This window comes from Rana temporaria, chromosome 4 (genome assembly GCF_905171775.1).
Source record: "Rana temporaria chromosome 4, aRanTem1.1, whole genome shotgun sequence".
In the NCBI taxonomy this organism is placed as follows: Eukaryota; Metazoa; Chordata; class Amphibia; order Anura; family Ranidae; genus Rana; species Rana temporaria.
Window position 1 is genome coordinate 306,063,551 of NC_053492.1, and position 27,065 is coordinate 306,090,615.

General features: G+C 41.7%; 1 protein-coding gene across 1 annotated transcript in view; it reads right to left on the bottom strand.

The window, feature by feature from the left end:
• The window catches only part of LOC120937382 (T cell activation RhoGTPase activating protein), a 159,476-nt gene extending 132,762 nt beyond the window's left edge, over positions 1-26,714 (bottom strand). Inside the window, exon 1 of the mRNA XM_040350564.1 lies at positions 26,553-26,714. Within this exon, the coding sequence (XP_040206498.1) occupies positions 26,553-26,624 (72 nt within the window). The 5' untranslated portion in view covers positions 26,625-26,714. The remainder of the gene's footprint in view (positions 1-26,552) is intronic.
• Positions 26,715-27,065: the final 351 nt, after the last annotated feature.

Here is a 27,065-nt window from a genome sequence, read left to right on the forward strand (position 1 = left end):
CAATTTCCGTTCGGATATTAGTTGGTAATGCGTTCCACAGTCGAGGTCCTTTGACTGCAAAACAACGTTCTCCTTTGGTCTTATACCAGGCTTTGGGGATTTGTAGTAATTTTTGGTTAGTTGATCGAAGAACTCGATTGGGGTTTTGGTGTTTTATTTTCTCACTTAAATATAGGGACGCGCTTCCGTGTACACATTTGTGCTTCAGGCATAATGCCTTGAAAGTGACTCGGTCCTTTATGGGCAGCCAATGGAGGGATCTCAGGGACGGGGTGATTGGTTCCATGGGTTTTTTCCCTCTTACCAGTCGTGCCGCCATGTTTTGGACGACTTGGAGACGGACAAGCTGGTATTTTGGGAGTCCGAGGTAGAGGGCATTTGCATAATCTAACCTGGAGTTAATGATTGACCCTACCACTACTGCTGTGTCTTCTTTCGGGATGAAGGGGGCGTAGAAGATGGGAACCGCTAATTACTCATTGAAAACAATGGGACACTATTCCTCCCATTAAAATTAATGATGGGGCACTAATGCCGAGGCATTTTCAACTCCCACTGGCTAGAGTCCGGCCCCCCTAAAGGCTGAAGGACAGCAAACTGGCCCTTTGATTAGAATGTTTGGAGACCTCTGCTTTAGCGAAAATGCTGTTGTCCATTGTGTTTGTCTGTTCTTGAGTGTTGGCAGTCTAATTAATGCAATGCATGTTAATGCATGACACAACTGTTAATTCTACATATTAACATCTGTTAACACATGTTGTGTTAAGAGGAAAATAGAGAAAGCTCCTTGATCAAGCCCAACCCTCCTATCTGAGGGATAGCAAACATCTAATATAAATGATAGGTAATGTACCTATATAGGATGAAATGTTTATGTCACAGCGGATATATACAAACATAAATCTGGGGGATAGCCTGACTGCTGTGCGATGGGCATTAGTATATTGGGATTAAAATCAGAACAAAAACTGTTTATCTTAGAAGTATTAGAACTTGCTATGGAATGTCCTAATTTCTGGCATCATGGCAGAAACTATAGACAAAAAAGAGGCGTGGCCATGGTAGCTAAGTTTGCTCCCAGTGTGGCAAACATCTTCACGAGTTGGTTGAGAGCATAAAGTAGTGTATGGTAAAAGTCATGCATCGCTACACCAGGAGCAAAAAGATACATTAACCCCCTGGCGGTATTCCCGAGTCTGGCTCGGGGTGGAATTTCAGAACCAAGAGCGGTAACCCCGAGCCAGACTCGGGATCGCCTCGCAGCATCCACAGGCATGGTTTACTTACCTTGTCCCTGGATCCTGCGATGCCTCTCCGCTGTGTGATAGAGCTGTCTCCTCGCTCGATTCACACAGTGCCTGTGTGCCGCCGAGCTCCGTTCCCTGTTCCCTGAGAACCGCGCCAAAATTCAAAAAAGTAAATAAACACAATACATACAGTATACTATAATCTTACAGATTACAGTACTGTATGTAAAAAATACACACACCCTTTGTCCCTAGTGGTCTGCCCAGTGTCCTGCATGTACTTTTGTATAATAAAAACTGTTCTTTCTGCCTGCAAACTGTAGATTGTCCATAGCAACCAAAAACTGTCCCACCAAAAGTGGTTTTAGACCAGCTAGAAAACAGCGATAATAAATTAAAATCACTTGCAGAATTGAGCGACAGCGATTTGTGGGGAAATTCGTCATAAAAAAACAAAAGTAATGACAGCGACAATTCTGCAACTGAGCAAATTTCAGTGTTTTTGATTTGATTACATTATTGAATAATTTTTATTATAATTATATTATTATTTGTTATAATTATTTATAGTTATTTATTATATTATAATTTATGATTTTGTTTTTCAAATTTTATCATACCCGAGATGTCTACTAGACTCTTGTTTGGACAGATTTAAGTGAGTTATTCCTAAGAATTGCAGGCGTACAATGTAAAACGCCAAATTTCCTTGCAAAATAATTGTACCACTTTCAGCACCTAAAATCGGAAATAATCATACCGCCAGGGAGGTTAATGATACTATTATTATGTAGACAGGCACAGAACAACGTTTACAACAATTTGAGGGTTTAAACATCAATACATACAATATAAGCTTTGTAGCGTATTGGAGTAGAGTACAAATTAGTTATCTCAATCTACTATTATACCAGAAAGAAGGAAGACTAGCTACACTAACCCATTTCAAAGAAACTGACCATAATAGGTATATATACCCACTCTAGTTGCCACCATCCTAAGTGGATCAAGGCTATTCTAAAAGCACAGCTGATGAGATTAATGAGGAATTGTGACAATGATGATGACTTTGAGATAAAAGCCAATATGATAATGTATAGGTTCAGCGAGAAAGGTTACAAAAACAGGTTAGAGATAAAGCTAAGCGTATGAATAGAGAGGACTTCCTGAAAGATACAGTGAAGAAAAGGGTGATTTTGACATCAAATTTATCACACAATTCAGCTGGCTATATAAGGATATTAAAATAATCACTAAGCAGCATTGGCACATACTTCAAAAAGGCAAGGTGTTAGCCACCATTTTGCCAACAAGATTATGTTTTATATACAGGAATGCTTCAACCTTAAAGCGTTACCAAAGGAATTTTTATTTTTAAATAACAAACATGTCATACTTACCTCCACTGTGCAGTTCATTTTGCACAGAGTGGCCCCGATCCATGTCTTCTGGGGTCCCTCGGCAGCTGTCTCTGGTCCTCCCCAAAATTAGTCACCACAGCCATGCGAGAGCTCGCATGGTGGTCACTAATTGCGGGCGCGCTCCCGTGATACAGCGAGTGGCTGTATCACTTGGCCCCGCCCCTCGGCGCGCCGCGTCACTGGATGTGATTGACAGCAGTGCCAGCCAATGGCTGCGCTGCTCTTAATCCATCCGCTCTAGCCAATCAGCGGCCAGGCTAAGCGGCGAAGAGGACCGCGCACAGGACTTTCGAGGGGTCAGATAAGTATAAGGGGGGCTCGGGGGGGGGGCAGTTTTAGATGTTTTTTCACCTTAATGCATAGATTGCATTAAGGTGAAAAAAAACATTTTCCTTTACAACTCCATTAAGAAACAAGATAGTATATAATGTGCCCAACCCCCCCCCCCCCCCAAGAAGCATGTCAATTTCCTGGATACTACAACTTTTTATACCTGTTGCAGATGTGTACTTTGTAGAAAGGTCATTAACAGGAAAAGAAGATATAACACTTTTAGATACAGGTACACAATATAACATAAGAAAATGAAGTTCATGTGACAGTATGTATGTCACATACATGTTGGAATGTCCATGTGGCAGACAATATGTTAGCAGGACAACCAGATGCATATGCATCATGTCCCATTCATTTTTCAAATAAATCCTCTTGATTGTGTATTTCATTGTCTTTACTCCTAACACACATCTCAGGCCTCGTACACACGACCGAGTTTCTCGGCAAAAACCAGCAAGAAACTTGCTGGGAGATATTTTTTTGCCGAGGAAACCGGTCGTGTGTAAATTTTCGTCGAGGAAACTGTTGAGAAACTCGACGAGCCAAAAAGAGAACATGTTCTCTATTTCCTTGACGGGAATGGAGAAAATTGGCTTGTCGAGTTCCTCGACAGCCTAACAAGGAACTCGACGAGGAAAACTATGTGTTTCGCCCGTCTAGTTCCTCGGTCGTGTGTACGAGGCTTCATTTAAAGTCCCAATCCCCCCCCACAGTTTTTCTTTATCAGTAATAGGGATGGAGGTGTATGCTCGCCTAGACCGTATACTTCATTCAAAGTCCCAAACTTCCCCCTCTAAATCAGCAGAGCTTACCCTTAATTCAGAGCTTCCCCCCCAGATCTACAGCGATCTACAACGACTGCACTTTCAAGTGCACTTGTAGTGCAGAGTGGATTTCCCTTTAGTAAATCAACCCCATTGTGTTTTTTTTTAAATTGTCGCTCTTCTTTTGTTTATAGCGCAAATGCAGAGGTGATCAAATACCACCAAAATAAAGCTTTTTTTTTGTGGGGGAAAAAAAGGACATCAATTTTGTGTACAGTGTTGCACGACCGCGCAATTGCCAGTTAAAGCGACGCAGTGCCGTATCGCAAAAATGGCCTGGTCATTGAGCAGCCAATATTCTGGGGGTGAAGTGGTTAACATATCATCCATTCATAATTAATGCAGTCCATATGTTCCATAGACTCCATTTGTGATCAAAGAGTCATTTATTTTCATATCTGTATGCCAGAACGCTCTCAAAGACATCGTTTTGCTTCACCTTCACCATATCAATCACTTTGGATACATTAGGTGATAGGTTTGTTTTCTATCGTCTAGAAATAAGTGTCCTTGCATGGGCTACCTTTTTTCTTCCCTAATGTGACATACAGAGAACCCTTCCCTGGTATAAGTCTCAGGGCTCGTACACACGACCGAGAATCTCGCCGTAAAAGAAACGTTGTTTTCCTCGACGAGGTTCTTGTCAAGCTTGACGAGAATCTTGTCAAGCTTTCCTTGCATACACACTGTCAAGACAAAATCTCGTCGTTCTCAAACGCGGTGACGTACAACACGTACAACGGCACTATAAAGGGGAAGTTTAATTCCACTGACGCCACCATTGGGGCTGCTTTTGCTAATCTCATGTTACTGCGTGTTAAGTAAAAGTTTGGTGAGAGACGAATCGCGCTTTTCAGTCTGTTACAACGTGACGAATGTGCTATCTCCATTACAACCCCTACTTTTACCGAAGGTGCGATCCCGTCTCATACTTTATTCTGAGCATGCGCGGGTTTCTAAGCATACACACAAACGTGTTTCTCATCGTAAACCAGCCCGACGAGAAACAAGATGAGAAAATTGAGACTCCCGACGAGAAAAAAGAGAAAAATTTTCTCTTTTTTTCTCATCGAGATCCACGACAGTTTTCTCTACCAAAAAAATACACTCAACCGTTTTTCTCTGCAAATATGCTCAGCCAGGATTTTTCTTGATGGATTTTGCAGAGGAAAACGGTCGTGTGTACGAGGCCTGATATGTTGTTTAAATAGGAACAGAGAGGAGAGCTGTTTGGAGCACCCTGGATGCAGTATATTACGCATGCTGGGTTTGACCTGGTTAACGCAAGGAGTCAACACGCTCTGGTGAGTTTGGTGTGAAGTCTGTGTCTTGGCCCTCTGGAGAGAGCGCACAGTGGAGCACTGTTTGTGTTTTTGTTTTGGAGCACTTCAGCAAAGGAGTTAGACTGTCACTTCAATCACATATTGATTACATGTGAACATATTTGGACATTTACTTTTATCAACATTATGTTTGCACATGATATGTTTTATGGTTTATGATTGCCCAATCATGATTTATGATTACATACATGGTTTCATGTTTATGTGTATGAAGCATAGGTAGCGTGGTTACCTATAGGGTAGGTGGGGTATTTTTTTCGTTACCGGTTATGTTAAAGCAGCCCATTCATCCAGAATGGACTACCAAAGCACAGCAAAGAAAGAAAAGAAATAAATAATAGACCTGCTACTTGTTAATGCACAAGCATGTGTGTTGGGGTGCACTGCAGCATAGGTGTGTTACAACTTACTGTACTTGTGTACTGGGGTGCACTGCATTTCTGGCATTTTCCCCATAATGCATTTGTACATTGGGTTTTCACTCTAAATGACTGACCCCATGACGCACTGCATAAAACTGTGCTCAAAGCATTAGGGTGAAGCCAAATAGCTGCTTAATTTTCCTTCATTGCTCTTGTACAGGTCCACATGAAGACAATGTACTAGATACAGAAGCCTAAGTTACATCTTGTAATATCCCCATTTCCATATTATTAGTGGTAATGGATGACTGCTTATCACAACTGTGTCCAAATTTCCATAATGATAAAAATGGTTTAGTATTTACGTTAAAGACCTGATACTGTATCAACCCAATAGAACATTATGTTCCTGTGTCCAAATAAGCTGAGGGGTTGATTTACTTAAAGTGGATGTAAACCCAAAAATGTTTTTTTTATTTTTTTATGTCACAATGTAGAGAATACGATTTCCTATCATCTGTGCCCAGTCTTGCCACACAGAGTTAATCCAGCGCTGAGCAATCCTCTTTTTATTGTTCAGTGAAATAAAATAGACTTCCAGATAAAGACCAAAGTCCTTGCTTGAGTGACAGGTTATTTACATATCTCGTGCACTAGCTTGCAGACAAGCACAGGTTCTGTAAAGTGCACAAGTCACATCCCCCTCCCCTCTCCTCCTCTCCTCTCCCATCCAGCTCTCCCAGGATTGGCTGTCTTTCCTGTGTTTTGATTAAATATTTTCAAAATATGGGGTGATCCACAGTTCAGTGTAAACAGCCATCAGATTATACATAGACAAGAAGCTGTGCTTGTCTGCAAGCTAGTGCGCGAGATATGTAAATAACCTGTCACTCAAGCAAGGACTTTGGTCTTTATCTGGAAGTCTGTTTTATTTCACTGAACAATAAAAAGAGGATTGCTCAGCTCTGGATTAACTCTGTGTGGCAAGACTGGGCACAGATGATAGGAAATCATATTCATATAAAAAAATTGGGGTTTACATCCACTTTAAGGCAAATACACTGCTCATTTTGCAAGATAACGTTCGCTAGATTGTGGTGATATTGCACTTTGTAAAGAATACCCAATCACGTGCCAGGAAAACAAAAAAATTGCAGATCTTCACCTCATTCACTAAGTTCTGGGGAAAATTCACTCACAAAGTAAAACTTCCTTTAACCCCCCTGGCGGTATTCCCGAGTCTGACTCGGGGTGAGATTTTCATACCAAAAGCAGTAACCCCGAGTCACTCGGGCTTGCCTCGCTGCAGCAGCAGACAAAGTTACTTACCTTGTCCCTGGATCCAGCGATGCCACCGCGCTGTGTGAGCGAGCGGGACCTCGCTCGATTCACACAGTGCCTCTGTGTGCCGCCGATCTCCGTTCCCTGCGACGTTACGACGCACAGGAGCGGAGAATGGCGCCAAATTCAAAAACGTAAACAAACACATTACATACAGTATACTGTAATCTTATAGATTACAGTACTGTAGGTAAAAAATACACACCCCCCTTGTCCCTAGTGGTCTGTCCTGTGCCCTACATGTTCTTTTATATAATAAAAACTGTTTTTTCTCCCTGCAAACTGTAGATTGTCCATAGCAACCAAAAGTGTCCCTTTATGTCAAAAATGGTTTTAGAGCAGCTAGAAAACAGCGATAATAAATTATAATCACTTGCAGAATTGTGCGATAGCGATTTGTGGGGAAATTCGTCATAAAAAAAAAAAATAATGACAGCGACAATTCTGCAACTGAGCAAATTTCAGTGATTTTGAGTTGATTACATTATTGAATAATTTTTATTAGAATTATATTATTATTTGTTATAATTATTTATAATTATTTATTATATTATAATTTATAATTTTGTTTTTAAAAAAATGTCATACCCGGGATGCCTACTAGTCTCTTGTTTGGTCAGATTTAAGTGAGTTATTCCTAAGAATTACAGGCCTACAGTATAAAACGCCAAATTTACTTGCAAATAATGGTACCGCTTTCAGCATCTTTTTTCTGAAAGAATCATACCGCCAGGGAGGTTAATAAGTGAACAACCTATTTGTCTTTAGAAAATCAACCCCAGTATATCCAGATTGTGAAAAGATCAGATCCACTGCTATATGGGGGTCTTTTTTGCCATGTACACACGATCGGAATTTCCGAGCGTGGGTGGGCCCCATCTGAATTTTTTCCGTCGGTGTTTAGAAATAGAACATGTTTTATTTTTTTTCTGATGGAAAAAAAAACAATAGGAAATTCCGACGGAGAAAAAACCCACGCATGCTCAGAATCAAGTCGACACATGCTCGGAAGCATTGAAATTAATTTTTCTCGGCTCGTCGTAGTGTTTTACATCACTGCATTTTGGACAGTCGGAATTTGATCTGACAGTGTGTATGCAAGACAAAATTTCATCGGATTTTAGGCCATCGGAAATTCCGATTGTGTGTACGGAGCATTAGAGAGACTTTCTCTGACCTCCTGCCATGGTGAAAACATTTTACCTAGACTGGAAAATCTGCAGCAACAACACAGATAGAAAAAACAGAAATAAAAAGTTTTTTTTTTTTAAATAAAATAAGGGGAAGCTTGGATCCCTGTCAGATTTGTACTGCTGTTTGTGTCCCCTGTTACAGATTTTCCCTCCCTAGGAGATTCTAATTCTCCCTAGGAGAATTAGTTTTACAATAGCAAATATTCATTCCCTAGTGTCACACAAATGGGTTTGCTTGGAGCGCAGTGCTCTGTGTCCTGAGCCCACCCAATTTTGAAGCCTCTGGCCCTAATCATGTGCTTAAAAAAAACTTGACATTGGAATCCATGCATCCGGCACCCTGCAGGTAGATTAGCGGCCGGACGCATGGATAACGGGGGCGGCGCCTGTGCGCCTTTTATGGATGGGCCGCCACTGGAAGCTGTACAAAAGTTTTTATGATTTTAAAATAAGTTTCCAGCCACCATTATGTGTACTTTCTCTCACAGGCGTCTTTTACATTTTTTATGGTATAATATACAACAGACCACTTCTGACTTTAAGAAAAGGGAACCCAGATAGCTGGTAAAACAAGACAGGGGTTCTAAGCCTTTCTCATCCTATCCAAAACTGTTTTAACTTGACCTATATAATAAAAATTTCACATTTTTAGGGAGCTATACATGTATGGTTCCTTCCATATTTACCCTTCCCCTGTTTTTAAAGTTGTCTCAATAACCACTTAAGGACTGGAATGATTTACCCCCTTAATGACCAGTGCATTTTTGGCGAATCGGCACTGCGTTACTTTAACTGACAATTGCACATGTGTCGTGTGATGCTGTACCCAAACAAAATTGACATACTTCTTTTTCCCCACAAATAGAGCTTTCTTTTGGTAGTATTTGATCCCCCCCTTTTTTTTGCGCTATAAACAAAAAAAACAAAAGGCTGACAATTTTGAAAAATATATATATATAAATATATATTTTTTACTTTTTTGCTATAGTAAATATCCCCCCAAAAAATGTCTTCATCAATTTAGGCCAATAAGTATTCTTCTACATATTTTTGGTCAAAAAAAAAAAAAAAACACAATAAGCGTCTATTGATTGGTTTGCGCAACAGTTATAGCATCTACAACATAGGGGATAGATTATGGAATTTTTATTATTATTTTTTTACTAGTAATGTCGGTAATCAGCGATCATTAGCGGGACTGCAACATTGCGGAAGACCGATCAGACACTTTTGACACTTTTTTTGGGATCAGTGATATTTATACAGCGATCAGTGCTATAAAAATGCACTGTATAAATGAGATTGGCAGGGATGGGGTTAACACTAGGGGTGATCAAGGGGTTAAATGTGTTGCCTGGGACGGTGTTTCTATCTGTGGGGGGGAGGTGACTGACTTGGAGTACAGAGAGAGATCAAAGTTCCTAATCACTAGTACTTCCCTGTCAGAACGAGGATGTCAGAACAAGGATCTGTTTGTTTACATTTAAAGATCCCCATTCTGTCTCTCTGTGAAGTGATTGCAGATAGCCGACAGACACCGCTGCACAGCGGGGGAGCTGATGCACGTGGCCGGGGGCGGGCCACATGCATCAGCTCTCCCGCTGTGCAGGGTGCGCGTGCGCCTGCTATAGCTATTAACCACTTAAGGACCGCCGCATGTACATTTACTTCGGCAGAATGGCACGGACAGGCACATCCACGTACCTGTACGTCCCTGCCTAGACGTGGGTCGGGGGTCCGATCGGGACCCCCCCCCCCGGTACATGCGGCGGTTCCCCTGGCTGTTCGAGCGATCCGGGATGAGGGGGCGGCTGTTTGTTTTTGTCCGCCCCCTCCGGATCGCTCTCAGCCAATCCGCGCGCTCCCCCGTGTGTCACTTCCTCTGCCTGTGTAAACACAGGAGGAGGGAAGTGATGTGATCTCTCCTCTCGGCGGTATTTTCAACCGCCGCTGAGGAGAGATCACATCACACAGTGAGTCTGCACAACACTACACTGACACCAGTACAAGCTGGCACATTAACCCCTTGCGATCACCCCCCTGTCACAGTGTCACTGAATGCAGTGATCATATATGTACTGATCACTGCATTTAGTGTCAGTGTGACAGGCAGTTAGTGTAAGGTTCAGGGTAGCCCCCATTCCCCCCCTAATAAAGTTTTAACCCCTTGATCACCGCCCTAGTTAACCCTTTCACTCCCTATTGCCAGTGTCACTAAGCGATCATTTTTCTGATCGCTATATTAGTGTCGCTGTTCCCGCTATGTAGCTATTTTTTTTTACTAAATACATGTGGCTGAATAAATTGTGGCCTAAATGTTTGACTAAAATTTAGTTTATTTGATTTTTCTTATAACAAAAAGTAAAAATATTGATTTTTTTTCAAAAATGTCGCTCTATTTTTGTATATAGCACAAAAAAAAAAATCGCAGAGGCGATCAAATACCACCAAAAGAAAGCTCTATTTGTTGGAAGAAAGGGAAGCAAATTTTGTTTGGGAGCCACGTCGCACGACCGCGCAATTGTCTGTTTTGCCGAATTGTAAAAACCCCTTGGGTCATTTAGCAGCATATTGGTCCGGTCCTTAAGTGGTTAAAGGGACCAACGTACAGCTACGGGATTTCACAGGAACGAGGCCAACTTCCGCAGTATAATGAAACGAGGCTATGAATTCCCAGGTTATCATGAGATATGGGACTGCAAATTCCTAGCATGCAGCCTAGAACCCATAATTACGCAAATCATATTTAGTATAACTTTAAATTTGTCAATCCTACTTAGTAAGTTTGCTTCAATTATACTTTTATGCCACAGATCATAAACAATAAATAATAATACTAATCTTGGTAAAATGTATATTATATAAGAATGAACTACTTTGTGGATGAACTACTTTTATCAATTAAATTATAATTATATTCATTTTATATAAATAATATATTTTTTTTTTTTTTACATGTGGTTTATTTTTAATAAGTAGCACCAGTGTTAATGGTACAGTGCAAGAAGGTGTTTGTCTAGGCTTTTCATTGCAAAAAATAATGACCATCTCACTACTACATAGGAGAAAAATTCTGCAGCGAACACGGACACTTGACCCGTCTTCATGGCTGAATAGGCAATGAAATGTCTACAGCCACCTGCAGGGGTACAGCTCGCTATTAAATAATATTCCAACAGTTCTGCTTACAGACTTTCATCTTTAGAGTTCACATTAATATTATAATGTCTAACTTTATCTGCTGTCAAATAAAAAAAGTGCTTTCTTCAGCTAATGAAGAATGAATTTACAATACGTGATGATGGTCAAAGTGATCTCTAATGCCTTGTACACAAATGGGATTTTCAATGGAAAAAGTCAGATGGAAGATTTTCATCAGATATTCTGTCCGTGTGTATGCCCCATCTGACTTTTTCCTTCGGAAATTTAGATGGAATTAGATAGAGAACATGTTCTCAATTTTTCAGATTGGAATTTCCGTTCGTCTGAATGAATTTCCCACAGACTAAAAACCAGCAATGATCGGAAACAATTTGACGCATGCTCGGAAGCATAGAACTTAATTTTCTCGGCTCGTCATAGTGTTTTATGTCACCCCATTCTTGACGGTCGGATTTTTGTGTGATCGTGTGCATGCAAGACAGCTCGAACGGAATTCCGTCTGAGTTTATTCTGACGGGAAAACCGGTCATGTGTACAGGGCATAAGAATGTCTCCAAGAAGAAGCTATGGGACATGACCACTTCTTGCACTTTGATAATTAAAAAAAATGCCCTTGAAAGTGTTTAATGTTTAAAATAGTTAAAAAGTACAGGAAGTAGTAGGGTGGGCTTATAGGGTTGAGGATATTAAAGTATTTGTTAATGCACTTATACAAGACTATATCAGCCCCTCTATTAGAGGCTGGCATAGAGTTGCCACCTCATCCCTTTAAAAGCAAACACATATGAATTACACAGGCTCTGAGACAAATTTAATGCAGATAAGGCACTAAGTGAGTTTAATTACCACCTTAACCTGCCTGGCGGTATTCCCGAGTCTGACTCGGGGTTAGATTTTCCTGCTGCGAGCGGTAACCCCGAGTCAGACTCAGGCTTGCCTCGCTAGATCCACAGGCATGGTTTACTTACCTTGTCCCTGGATCCAGCGATGCCACCGTGCTGTGTGAGCGAGCGGGACCTCGCTCGATTCACACAGTGCCTCTGTGTGACGCCGATCTCCGTTCCCTGCGACGTTACGACGCACGGGGATGGAGAACGGCGCCAAATTCAAAAAAGTAAACAAACACTTTACTTCTTATAGATTACAGTACTGTATGTAAAAAAAAACACACCCCCCTTGTCCCTAGTGGTCTGTCCTGTGTCATGCATGTCATTTTACATAATAAAAACGTTTCTTTCTCCCTGCAAACTGTAGATTGTCCATAGCAACCAAAAGTGTCCCTTTATGTCAAAAATAGTTTTAGATCAGCTAAAAAACAGCGATAATAAATTATAATCACTTGCAGAATTGTGCGATAGCGATTTGTGGGGAAATTCGTCATAAAAAAAATAAAATAATGACAGCAACAATTCTGCAACTGAGCAAATTTCAGTGATTTTGATTTGATTACATTATTGAATAATTTTTATTATAATTATATTATTATATGTTACAATTATTTATAATTAATTATATTATAATTTATAATTTTGTTTTTAAAAAAATGTCATACCCGGGATGCCTATTAGAATCTTGTTTGGTCAGATTTAAGTAAGTTATTTCTAAAAATTACAGGCCTACAATATAAAACGCCAAATTTCCTTGCAAATAATGGTACCGCTTTCAGCATGTTTTTTCTGAAAGAATCATACCACCAGGGAGGTTAATCAGCCACAGAACCTGTGTAATTAATATGTGTTCGGTTTATATAAAACGCCAAATTTCCTTGCAAATAATGGTACCGCTTTCAGCATGTTTTTTCTGAAAGAATCATACCACCAGGGAGGTTAATCAGCCACAGAACCTGTGTAATTAATATGTGTTCGGTTTTAAAGGGATGAGGTGGCAACCCTAGCATAGCACACGGTGTAAGTTGTTTTTAGAAACGAGTGTTGTAAATACCGAATTTCAGTTGTTTTCCGGCCGGTCATGTGACTCACAGATGCTTTACAGCTCTGATGGATTTCTTCTGCGGGAGGGGCCGTGATCACCCTCTGACGTCAGCCGGGGAGATCATGTTACTGCTCGTCTCCTCCGCAGAAGCCATTCATCGGAGTTGTAAAGCGACCGCGAGTCACGTGACCGGCCTGAAGACAGCTCAAATTCTGTATTTACAACACTCAGTGTGCTATGCCAGCCTTGTTTTTATTTTAGAATAATAGCAGTGAGGGGGCAGGGCCGGGCCGGAAACAGACAGAGAGGGAGATGGCAGGCAGGAAGGAGGGGGTGAGAGGGGAGAGAGGAGAGCAGGCAGCCTATCACAGAGGGACACACTTTGGCCACAGTGATCAGGGTGGAGCAGCCCTGGTTATCGTGGTCTGTTTAGAAAGGCCATACAGGAAGTGCAATGGTCAGAGTTTTCTTTACAGTTTAGAGGGGGACAAATTACACAGCACAAGCACTGTGCTGTGTAATCTGCTTTAAGGGACCAGGATCTATATATTTTTTTGAGTTAACAAACACTTTAACCACTTACAATCCCGGCAATTGTAAATTGACGGCCACAGGGTGGCTCTACAATGCTGGGAGGACTTCATGTAATGTCCATGGGCCTCCCGGCTGCTGGGGGACACCCACGTGCCCGCCGTGTCACTCAGGTGCCGATGCTCGTGCCTGGCAGCCGCAATGTCCGCCAGGTACCTGCGATCGGCAGTTACAGAGCCAGGGATGTGGATTTCTGTGTGTAAACACAGAGATCCACGTTCTGTCAGGGAGAGGAGACTGATGATGCGTCCCTTGTACATAGGGACACCGATTGGCCACCTCCCCCAGTCAGTCCCCTCCCCCCACAGTAAGGATCACCTAGCAGGGCACACATTTAACCCCTTGATCGTCCCCTAATGTTAACCCCTTCCCTGCCAGTCACATTTATACAGTAACCAGTGCATATTTATAGCACTGTTTGCTGTATAAATGCGAATGGTCCCAAAAAAGTGTCCGCTGTGTCTGCCGTAATATCGCAGTCCTGACAAAAATTGCAGATAACCGCCATTACTAGTAAAAAAAAAAAAAACAACCAATATGCGCTTATTGCGATTTTTTTTTTACCACAAATATGTAGAAGAATACATATCGGCCTAAACTGAGGGAAAAAATATATATTTTTTTTTAATTGGGATATTTATTATAGCAAAAAGTAAAAAATAGTTTTTTTTTTCAAAATTGGCAGTATTTTTTTGTTTATAGCGCAGAAAATAAAAACTACAGAGATGATCAAATACCACCAAAAGAAAGCTCTATTTGTGGGGGAAAAAAGGACGTCTATTTTGTTTGGGAGCCACATCGCATGACCGCGCAATTGTCATTCAAAGCGTGACAGTGCTAAAAGCGGAAATTTCGCCTGGGCAGGAAGGGGGTATTTGTTCCCAGTAAAGCAAGTGGTTAAGCAGTGATTCCAGAACTGAATCTCAAGTGCCCTGGCTTACATCTTGCAATGGGGATTTGGTATGTGAAGATAAGCCCCTTTTTGAAGCATCTTTTGTGTGGTGTGCCTGCCACCAAATGCATGTGAATGCATGTTGGCAGGTTACATGCTATTCAGTATGTGCAAAAAAAAAAAAAAATCTACAGCTTTACTGTCTCGTCTCAGATTTTACATGCAAGTATTAAATCAACATGCACAACAACAGATTTATTAAAATAACCTTTTGCCATAAATGTTGCATGAAACCATTTTCCCCATTTACTAAAAATGCCTTTCCTTTACAGTTTGCACCCATGTTTATTTATCTATAACTACAAAGAAGATTCAAAGTAATGTTCTCTGTCCACTGCTACTAACTTCAGCTTGCAGATTTCTCATAATCTTGATCCCCCTGCACCTGTAACTGGCTCACTTCCTCTCTCAAAGAACTATGCACAAATCTAAAGATCAAATTAAATTCAGCTCATTGTGTGAGATATGGCATCCCTGGCATGCCTTTTGTGAATATGTAAGTTGGAGGTCCTATTACATAAAGCTATCTGTTATATCAGATTTGGAATGCTGAGCTCATTAAAGGGTTTACAAAGATTCCCAGTGAAATATGTTGAAATTTAGCAGGGGGTCATGATATGTTTGCCCCTTTGCCTTTAATTTTGCAAAAATATAGGAGTTGCACTGCCATGACCTGTTGCCTTTTTAAATATTTGTACAACTGATGTAAGTAGAAGAAGGAATCTGAAATAACATTTGTAAAAAAAAAAAATCTTATAATATATAGCTGAAAGTGGATTTTTTTTAGACTTTTTTCTAAATAAAGCTAAATATGAATTGTAATAGTGATGGTGTTACCCAAATATTTCTACATTTTGGTGCAATGTGTAATATTTTCTTCAGCATAGTATCTTCATAAAGTTCTTGACTAAACTTAGGTAAGCATTTGTGGCATATAAATGTAGCGCTGCCCCCGAAAAGAGCCGCTGGTTGATTTGGGATCGGCCTATTAAGTTACCCTGGCGTTGTCTAGGGGTGCAATTGTAGAGACAAACAGTGAGCGAAGGTCCAGACAGTAAATAAAGTCCCAAAATTTAAACAAATAGTGAATGGGAGCAAGGTAACTCTCCCATTCACCACTAACTTTAGCGTAGTGCCCATACTGAAAGTAAGGGGGCGCTACATACTCCTCCCACTTGAAATGACACTGTCCCCAGTGTCCTAAAGCATTCGAGCCCGAATGCTGACCTGATACCTGCTAAAAAAAAATAGAAAAGGAGGAAAAGAAGAAAGGACAGAATTCACACATGGTAATACAAATTCTTAAAATGGCCTAAGACATACAGCATACACGACCCTGCTATCTATCTGCAGTGCTTGATAGCAGGTGGGTCCAGAAGAAATCCTGTATAGAAAAAAAAACAAGAGAACATGCAAATTTTACAATATACTCTCTAATATGTACAATCTCTAAGGTTGGGATTTGAAACTGCACGCTCACACCTGAACGCAAAGTTTCCTCTAAATTGCAAGTGCTGTAAAGAAATACTCAAGAAATTTCAAAGTTCCAAATTCCACATCATTGTCCTGCAAAGGAACGGTGCAGAGCACTGCCCCTAGTGGTCAGTGCGCTGGTACTGCAACAGTCACAAATTCAAAGGTGCAGAAGTAGCAGCAAAGGGAAGTAAAAAAAATAAAGAAAAGATGGAAAAATAGTTCTCTCTCCTTATCGAATGTTCCAAAGCTGCGTAAAGAAAGTTGGCAAGGTCCCCACTCTAACTGACTGAACCCAACCCCCCCCCCCCCCAAGAGTTCTACACAAAAGTGTATGTGGTCCTGGAGAAGCCAGGGGAAAAGGGGAAACCGGGAAGAAAAAAAACAACAGAGTGGGGGCATACTTATCCGTAACCTTCCCCTATTTGGGTGAGCACCCAGCAGCCCAAGCTTCGGGCGCCCGAACAGGGACGGCCCATGACACGGGTTGTAACTGCGGTGAGGAGAGGAAAAAACACAGTACAGACTCACCGATCCTTCGGGTTCAGTAACAACTCCCAGGTAGGAAACTTCACGCAGGCAATGCTCGGGTTACAGTGTGCGCCCCTGGACAGGGCGCTTCTTCTTTCTCCTGGTTCCCGGGGCCCATAGTTCCCCAAAGCCCTGCTGCTCCGGGAATCGGGGCTCGAAAAGATGGTCAGGGAGATCACCGCCATCTGTCTTGGAGCCCTCTGACCAAAAGTCAAGTTCTGATGAATCCTCAGCTTCGGAGGGGAGATAAATTCTACCTCGAGTGGAAGCAGTGGCCTCGTCAGGCCGACAAAACTTCCTTAGTTTGTCCCAATCAATAGGCCGGGTAGGTTTCCCTCCGGCTGTAACGGCCTCCATAATGGTCTCGGCCGGTGCACCAGGCATGCGGCCCATGTGATCGTCGCGCTTCCCCTCGTCTGGCAGGCCTACCTTCATTAAACAGAGGGGCGAGGTGGCCACCGGCAAAGATTCAGTGGACAAGGCGAGGGAATCAACACCCAGATCCAGGACTCCGGGTTCTCCTTCTCCACCCGGAACAAGGGGCTCCGGCCACCCGGTCTCCACCTCCGCGGTGACGGCACCGGAGGACCTATTCACACGGTAGCCCCGCGGAGGTCCGACCACAGGCATAGTTGCGAACAGAGGAGCCCCGCATCGATGACATCGGGAAAAGGGTAGGAGGCGGACAGCCAGCTCCTCACATCTGGGGCAAGAGAGGCCCAACATCTCTGTCCCTCCGGAGGACAGCAAGACAAACTGTCCCGCCGTGGACTACCGAATACCCGTATCCATCACGGGCACTCCGAACTCTGCAGGCTCAGAAGGCAACCTCGGTGTAGTCGCAGGGCGCATCAGGGCAGTAGGGGTCCTCGAGATTTCGGACATCTCCAGCATCTATCCGTCCCTCTCAAGGGAATGGTGGTTCCGCCCATTTTGGCGCTCTAGTAGGCGTTTCTCCTCCCCATTTGGCACAAAATCACACTGCACGTCTCACGCAGGGGAGGGAAGCTCCGCCCACTTGGAAAAACTTGTCCGGACACGCTGCAGGCACGTGCTAGGCCGCACGTACGCCCAACCTTAGCGATGCGAGGTTAACCCCCTCGTTGCCGGACAGTTCTAATACACAACACTGGACACACTTTCCGCTCCTTAATAAATAATCACCTACTTTCTGGTTGGCAACGGTAACAGCCAAATCCCGGGCGAGCCCCCACGTGTAGCGCTACCCCCGAAGGAGCCCCTGGTTGATTTGGGATCGGCCTATTAAGTAACCCTGGCGTTGCCTAGGGGTGCAATTGTAGAGACAAACAGTGAGCGAAGGTCCAGACAGTGAATAAAGGTTTTTTCCAATGCTTTATTTTCCAGGCCAACACGGCCAACATCAATATCAATTGGGAAGGGCAAAGTTGATGAATAGAGAGAGAGGAAGAACCTTGCAGTATCAGGCCTGGATATTAAATAGAGCAGTCAGTACTGCTCTGCGTAGTACCAATTTGTAACTCGTCGCCACTCCAACTGAGTGGTAAAGTGCCCCCGGACAGACCCCTTTTTTACAGGCCTGGCAGCCGAAATGTCACTTAGGATTTCTGGGAGGAACGAGCCCCTCTCACAGACCCGGCTCGGGCCTCTGCCACAGGCCAATTACAACAACTGAGCTAGATAGATAGATGGAGCGAATCCTCCCAGTAGATTTCTGCATCGGTCACCAGATGACAGCAAACATACCTGTCAGTACTCTGGTCACTGGATCCCCAATTGGTTTGTTCAGGCTCTGTTGGATGACCTGCCTCCGGGTCCTCCTTAAACTGACTCCCCAATCGAACTGCACCCAGCCTGGGATCCTTTCAATAGAACCGGGAACCCAGCCAGTCACTGGGGTCCCCTTGTACCTCCGGATGAGGTCCCAAGTTGGCATGCAATTATGGCCAGGTGGGCCACGCCGGCGGGGTCCATGGATGCGCGCACCCTGAAGGTGGATGCCGCACTTGGAACGGGGACCCCGCGAAGATTTTAAAACACATGACACCTGTCCCAGATATACTCCTCTCCAGCATGCCCCACGAGGGAAAAACTCCCCTGATTGGCTGCTGGAGAAACTTACTCTGCCAGAACCCCTCTGGCGCCAACTGCTGGCCAGGGATGATATTGCATCCCTGGACCACAGACTGACCCAGTGGACATTTCTGGAATGACAGAAGTCCCAAAATTTAAACAAATAGTGAATGGGAGCAAGGTAACTCTCCCATTCCCCACTAACTTTAGCGTAGTGCCCATACTGAAAGTAAGGGGGCGCTACATAAATCCTTGCTAGATCCTAAAAGGGAGATCATATTGATTAACTAGATCAATGACCGTTCTGGTAAAGAACTGAAAAGGAGTTGCTCTTTGGGTTTTAATGCATCTTCATGACATGATAAAGAAAGGGGAGCCACAGCCCTAAGTGATGCAATTACAACCGGCCTCATTAGTGAGGGTATTCACTAGCACAGATATGGTTGCTGCTGTTAAAACTATTATAGCGACGTTCTATGCAGCTGGAGAAAGTAGCTCTTATGTGGTCAGACACACTGGTTTACCTGTCATCAACCAGACAATCTAAGCCCTTCCCTTATGGACTGCTTTTGGTGCCGTTACTCATAAGTGCATCACAACTAAAATAATCAGCATGTTACCCATTGTTACCCCTTGGCTCCAACCTGCACATTTGGGAAATAGAATAAGTGATTCAAGTAGTCAACAAAAACAGGCTTAGGAAACAGTATATAGTCTGCATATGAATGTTCGACAATGCCACAATATTTGTAAAGTGAAATGTTCATCTGACCTGTTTCTTTTGCTTATTTGTTATAAGGATACAGCACTTACCGTATCGGCGTATAACACGCACAGGCATATAACACGCACCCTAACTTTAAGAGGGAAGTTTCAGGAAAAAAACTTTCCACGGCCCTCTGCGTATAACATGCAGGCACAGTTTACCCTCTATTTGCAGGGTAAAAAAGTGAGTGTTATACGCCAATAAATACAGTAAATGTTTTTTCCTTAAAACTGCATTACAATAATACCTCATATTTTCTACTTCATTGATACTATTTACCTCTAAACAGAAAATGTTTTAGCCATTGTCCTGTTGTACTTTTTATGTTGGTATAATTTATGCCTCAAAAAACTAATTTACAAACAACAAATCAGCAGATTCCATCATTCAAACCCATTAATGACCAAACATTGATCATTTAAAGTTTTTTGTTTCTTTAGCTATATAATCTTGAAAGACCTGGCTATTTGTCACTCCTAAATCCAAATCATATGAGAAAATATCTGGACATTTTTTAAAAAGAAGACAGGTTGCTGACTAGGACTTTTTTAAAAGAGGTGTATAAAAACGAATACATTTCCACAAAAAGTTGCCACCATCCAGGATGGATAAAGGCCATACCGAAAGGTCAATTTACCCGTATCCGAAGAAATTGATGAGGACTATTGGACCCTATCGGATGTTTTAATGAAGCGTTTTCTTAAAAAAGGGATATAACCAGACCTAGATCAGATTGGAAGTATCCAATGTTAAAAGAAATGAACTGGTAAACCGCAACAAGGAAAAAATAAGTTTAAAATGGCCTTTGTAACTGGATGTAATTAAGATTACAAAAAGGTTGAAAAATCTCTCAAAAAATTCTGGCTAATTTTGTTGAAGCACACCACCCTTAACAAAATATTGCCACGTAAGCCATCCTTCATATATAGAAAAGCCCCGGGCCTCAGGAACTCAGCAAAAATATGGTGGACCCACCGAAAAAGAGAAATAGGACCTTTTTGGACACTACAGGGTTCTATAGGTGTGGGAGGTGCAAATCATGCAGAACTACAGCAGATAAAAGGAGAAAAACTTAGATCTTTAGAGAAACTAATGGGAAAGAATACAAAATTGAGAAATTTGTGCCATGAAACACAAGGTATGTAGTGTATCTCCTCACTTGCCCATGCGGGCTAATTTATGTGGGGAGAACTACTAGATGCCTGTTTTAGGAAACATAGCGTGTCTAATCATTTTAGGACTCACCATCAACAAAACCCAGCACTTTAAAATGTTTATGGTATAGATAAAATGGTACCACATTGGAGAGGTAGTGACATGAGAATTTGTGTGTCTCAGGCTGAAACCCGGTGGATATTTGAGCTGGGCAGTCTTTTGCCCGCCAGTTTTTTTTAACTGATTTTTAATTTTCATTTTATGTCTGGAATATGGATCCTCGCCATTGGGTATATGACAGAGTATCTATACAGACTGTTTTGGGGATTTTCTCCTATGGTTGTCTGCTATCAGTGGTTTATGTTTTGCTAATCAACTAGGTAGCTATACTTAAAATCCCCTTATTCTATCATATCTCCCTTTTTAACTTAATTTTATTTAAATGTTGTGCTAATAACATTGATCTTGTTTAAATAATAACATTAAATTTATCTGTAATTAAATATGTTTATAATTAATTCACAAGAAGGTTTCAATTGTGGGGTTTTTTATTCCTATTTTATGACCACAGTCGATATGGACTATTACTGTTATTTGTGGCTAATTAATAAGATGTTTTAATGATTGGTTTTATGATGTTTTTCTATATGTTTTTCAATACAATGATGTATTTTGTCATATAATTACGGCTGTGAGGGAAGGTGGAGGCATCTTCCTTTCTTCTTTGGTTTAGTTTTTAAATAAAATTGTTTTTGATAATGTTTTACATGACCCTTGATATTTTAGCATTGACGATATGTTATTGGAGGCAGCGATGTGGGCTCCGGTATTATGGCGGCCGCACCATTTTCTTGAGGATCACTGTCAACCAATGGCATGGCGTCTGTTTCTACAAAGGCTCCGGTATCATGGCGTTGGCGCCATTTTCCTGATGACGCGTGCACGAGCGTGAACTGCATAGAAGATAGTAGCACAGCACGCCTGATACAAGAGCTTTTTGTATACAGCTGATACGCATGCCGCATTGTTGAGATCACTTGCTAGTGACAGGATCGGCCTCTGCCTTCCTTCAAGCTGCTTCATGAACTTGCTGTAACCTGACACAATATACAAGCCTTGTAAGTTTTAGTAAATCAAGACTTTATTACACTATTTCTGCATCCGTTTGGCTCTTTTTGTTGGAGCCAATACGTTTTGCAGATTGAAAAAAAATAAAAGGGAGTACAAATGCCTTTTGTTTAAGCCTATGAAGAGCATTATTTTTAGAGTTCAGATGTACACTGCGTATAGAGTGCCACAGTCTGGTGTACGCTGCATATAAAGTACAGAGTATAGATGTGTGCTGCGAGAGTGCAGAAAGAAGGCATGCGCTGTGCCTAGAGAGCAGAGTTCCTATAGAGTGCAGAATTCAGAAGTGTGCTGCCTATAGCGTGCAGAGTTCAGGTGTGTGCTACCTATAGAACGCAGAATTCTGGTGTGCGCTGCCTATGAAGAGCAGAGTTCAGGTGTGCGCTGCCTATGGAGAGCAGAGTTCAGGTGTGCGCTGCCTATAGAATGCAGAGTTCAGGTGTGCGCTGCCTATAGAGAGCAGAGTTCAGGTGTGTGCTGCCTATAGAGAGCAGAGTTCAGGTAAGAGAGGGAAGAGGGGGAGGCAGATGGGGAGAAAGGGGGGGCATGTGGGGGAGAAGGGGGGAAGATGGGGGAAACAGGGGAGAGACAGATGGGGGAAAGGGGGCATTGAGGGGGGCAGATTGGGGAGACAGAGGGGGACAGATGGGGGGAGAAGGGGGACAGATAGGGGAGGAGGGGAGACAGATGTGAAGAAGGGGGAGACAGATGGAGGAGAAGGGAAGGAGAGGGGGAACAGATGGGGGATTAGTGGGGGAGACAGATGTGGAGAAGGGGGGGACAGATAGGGAGAAGGGGGGCAGATTGGGCAGAAGGAGAGAGACAGGGGAGGAGGGGGGACAGATAGGGGGAGGGGGGAGACAGATGGGGAGAAGGGGGGACAGATGCGCACGCCTATGCCCATGTTAAACTTCAGTCTAGTCATGGGCACAGTGAGGCATGGGCACAGTGAGGCATGCACATGGACACAGTGAGGCACAGAGAGGCATGCAGATGGACACCCTAGGCTTATACTCGAGTCAATACGTTTTCCAATTTTTTTGTGGTAAAATTAGGTACCTCTGCTTATATTCGGGTCGGCTTATACTTGAGTATATACGGTATCTGTTTTATATTATGGTCACTGATTATATATAATTTTGACACTATGTGCACTTTTACTCCTATTTTGTTGCGCCCTTTTCACTCTTTATCATATGAGAAAATATGTTTTTTTTCTCTGCTGTTCAGTATCTGATTGTTGCCATTTAGATAACAGGAGACACAACAGAAACCAATGGAAGAGCTCCATTCTGCTATTTAAAATTGTACCCATCAGCCTATGGCCGGTGAAGCAGGTGTCCGACACTCCAAGAAGTGTTGGATGTGAAGACTCTCCCAGAGGCCGTAGCTCATCAGCAAAGTGATCATCTAAATCAGTTCCCACCAGAGAGTCTTAAGGGGGCTTTTTTTTTTAGCAAAAAAATAAATTCTTGCTAACAGTATTACTTTAAAGTGACCCTGTCAAGTTTATTTTTAAAGTCAGTCCTCTGCATTCGAAAAAACATTATGCTCACCTCCCTGGTGGCCAGCTTCTCCTACCTCCCCTCTGTTCCAGCGCTTCAGTCTCCATCAATCTTGTTTACATTCCAAATTTTGAATCTGTATTCCCAATCTTACATCACTTTGTGTCCTGTAGTGACATAAGGGTCAGAGGAAGGAACCACAGCAAGCGGCAGGGGATAGATGCAGAGGGAACAGAGGGAGGGTATGAGACCTGGCCTACTAGAAAGGTAAGTGAAATACTTAGTCTGTTGCAAGTTTTTTTGTTTATTACATTTTAAATTATTATCATTTAATTTAGAAGGTTAATGTGATAAAGTAATGTTAATGATATTCCCAGTACTAAACCTGCATTCACTTGTCTTCTAATAAGTGTTGAAAACTTTTTTTTTCCATAAAATCACAATGTATTCTGTGTTTGTTTGAAGATCCACAACCAAGTAATCACCCTTTCATGCATTTACTATTTCAGATTATTACTATGATTATTATTAAAATGTTAAAAAACAAGACATTCCATGTTGGATATGCAAAAAGGGAAAAGGCGCTGTTCAAAACCAGGACAGCTCTTTTGGGAAGCGTTGACTTTTATGAATGCATATGCTGTGCACCAGACTCATGCACAAGTAACTGTTGTATTTTAATATGAGACAAGAAAGAGCAGCTCTTCAGCAACCATACAGCCTTTAATGTTAATAAACTAGGGACATTATGTCTGTCACAAATGACTGGCTATATATTGCCACCAAGCACTAGAGAAAGAAAGCACAGAACAAAAAATGGGTTGCCTCGGAAGAACGAACACATCGCCTTATTATTAGAACACCCTTATAAAAGAACCTGTGGTTCTCCATACATCAAGGAAATACAAGACTGAGGATGCTCCACCAGCCTTGCATAACAAGCCACAGGTTGTACACTTCCTATTTATAGGACTGAATGGTCTGTACCAGGGGTCAAGTCCTGGGGAAAAACGTGTGGGAACTCCCACCCAAGATCCACTCCCCCACCAAAAAATAAATAAAAATGATACGCAGGTCTGCCTCGAGTTTCGCGGCATTTAGAAAGAACTTTAAGCAAGTTCTTTCCAAATCCTGCGATAACTGGCGGCAGACCTCCGCAATGTCTCCTGGGAACAATGACAAAAGCTCCCATGAGACATTGCGGCATTGAGGAAGTGACGGAATACCCGCACACTACCCGATGAATTCATATACAGGAAGCGGCCAGTAACATAAAGGATTACTAAGGTTCGCCTGCCCCTGACAGTGACTCGAGCTGGGCATTGCCGCTAAGTGAAGGATTGGCTCAGGCAGCTCAGCTGCTCTCGTCCTGCAAAGGGAACTGCGTTCCTGCTGTGAAAAAAGTGCAGGAACTCCGTTCCTACGCCTTCCCGCAGGACTTGAGCCCTGGTCTGTACCCAGTCTATTGCATCTGTAGGGGATTTCAGTAAGACACCTCCTGCTGCAGAATAAAGAGGGGGCAGGCAAACCAATGTGGAAATATTTGCACTGGAATCTCCAAGAGATGCAATAGTTCATCAGAATCCTCCATAACCAAAGTATTTGTTTTGTGATGCACTGAACCCTAATACCTTGTAAAACTATTATCGTGAAAGGTTGCCAACTTTGGAAAAATACACTTGTGTATACTATCTAGCAGATTAATGCATTTAAGCAGAAAACAAGGTTCTTATTTGATGATATGAACGGCAAAGTCAATCTATACTTTTTGCAAATGGAAGTGCAATTTTACTACACCAAGACACATAAGGGGGTTGATTTGCCAAAGGCAAAAAGGCTGTTCATTCCGTAAGAAAATTTGAATTTGGCAAGAATTTTTTTCTTAGTCTAGTGAATGTGTGGAAGATCTGCTGACTTTCAGTGTCCAATTAGGTGCAAGCAAAATACTATTTGTATGTGATTGGGTATTTTTTTTTTTCTAAAGTGAATTTACACCACACTAACTAATCTAAAAGAAGATTCTCCTGCAAAGTGCAAGATCCCTTGTCAAGTGAACAACCATTTTCCTTTAGTAAATCAACCCCAACTAGTATAATTCTAGTAAGGCACGCATGTTTAGTAGACAATTTACTAATAGGATAAGTCATATCCATGTATTGCAAAACAAAATTGCACTTTGTGACGTGAAGGGGAAATTGCTTTCTTTTTTACTTGCCCAGTGTCTTACATCTGTTTATAAACGGCCTCGGAGCTCATACCTGATTACAAATAATAACATGACCTAAGTAGAAGCCTCTAACAAACAAATTACTGCTGGAAGCTAATCCTCCTGATGGATGTATATGGCAAATAACAGAGTTGATTTACTAAACACAAATAGGCTGTCCACTTTGCAAGTGAAGTTGCACTTTGCAAGGGAATATGCCACAGAGCTTAGTAAATGATTGGAAGCCTTGCTGACTTTCATCATCTAATCATGTGCAAGCAAAAATGTTTTCCTTTTTCATTTTCCTTCCCTGTGATTGGGTATTCTTTGCAGCGAAACCTCACCGCATTCACTAAACTTTGGGAAAAATTCCTTTACAAAGTGTAACTTTTCTTGCAAAGTAAACATCTGACTTTAGTAAATCAAACATGATATATAAAATGGTAAACTAAAATCATAAGCAATACTCCCAATGATGCATTTATTGTATATCAGCTGGAAGCTTTTTAAGAATTATTCATGAAGTGCGTAATAAAAATAAATAAATAAATCAACAAATCAATAATGTTTTTTTTTTTTTTTTAAACACATAAAACTTTCTTATTTCTTCAGCACTGCAAACGTTAAATATATACATATGATTGAAAACTCTAAATTCTAGTAAATCTTTTCATTAAACACAGTTTAAAGCGATATTAAATCTAACATCCAAGCAATATGTCTAATATCAAAGCACTTAATCTACAAATGTGGAGGAGTGACTGCCTGAGGTCATGGAAAACACACTGCCGTGCCAGATTAAAGTGACTGACATTTATAAAAATACCAAAGTTGGCTACAGTGATACATTTGTCAGTTGCTGGTGCAACATATCAGGCACAGAATTCACTTTAAGCATATAAAGAATCAGCTGATATCTCAGCAGACGAAAGGCTGAGAGGGAAAAGCAGCTGAAAAAGCAGAGCATATTGTATTCTCTGTAACACAATAGTTGTGTGCTACATAGAAATAACAGAAACTAACTGAACTTACTGTGTTCTTGTTGGGTAAAATTCCATCATAGCTGCCTCGGCGTGCTTTGTTCCTTGGGTGTGGAGAAGACATGGCAAAAATGATCCAAGTTAGGTAAAAAGAGCTTGCTTTACAAACGCATGCCTAAGCAGACTCTGAACAGCTGAGCTCTAGACTAACCATTACATTCATATAAATACAGAAAGGAGGAGCTCTTCTCTGGATTGACAGCCAGTGCAACTATGCAGAGGGAAGTGTGATGCAAAACATTTTTTGCTTGAATTTTTTTAAGATTTTAAAAGCAATATTAAAATGTATTACTAATAAAAAATGGATATAATATATAATATACAGGATAAATGTTTCAGTTATTCAAAAATAAAATCGAACCAGGTCTAAATATCTTAGCACAATGTATGACAAACAAAATGTATGAAATTGTACAACATTTTTTTAATTGTCTAAAAATGATTAAAACCTGTTAAACAGCCAAAACCCCAAAAAACTGTTAAATAAAAGCAGCATCTGTCCACA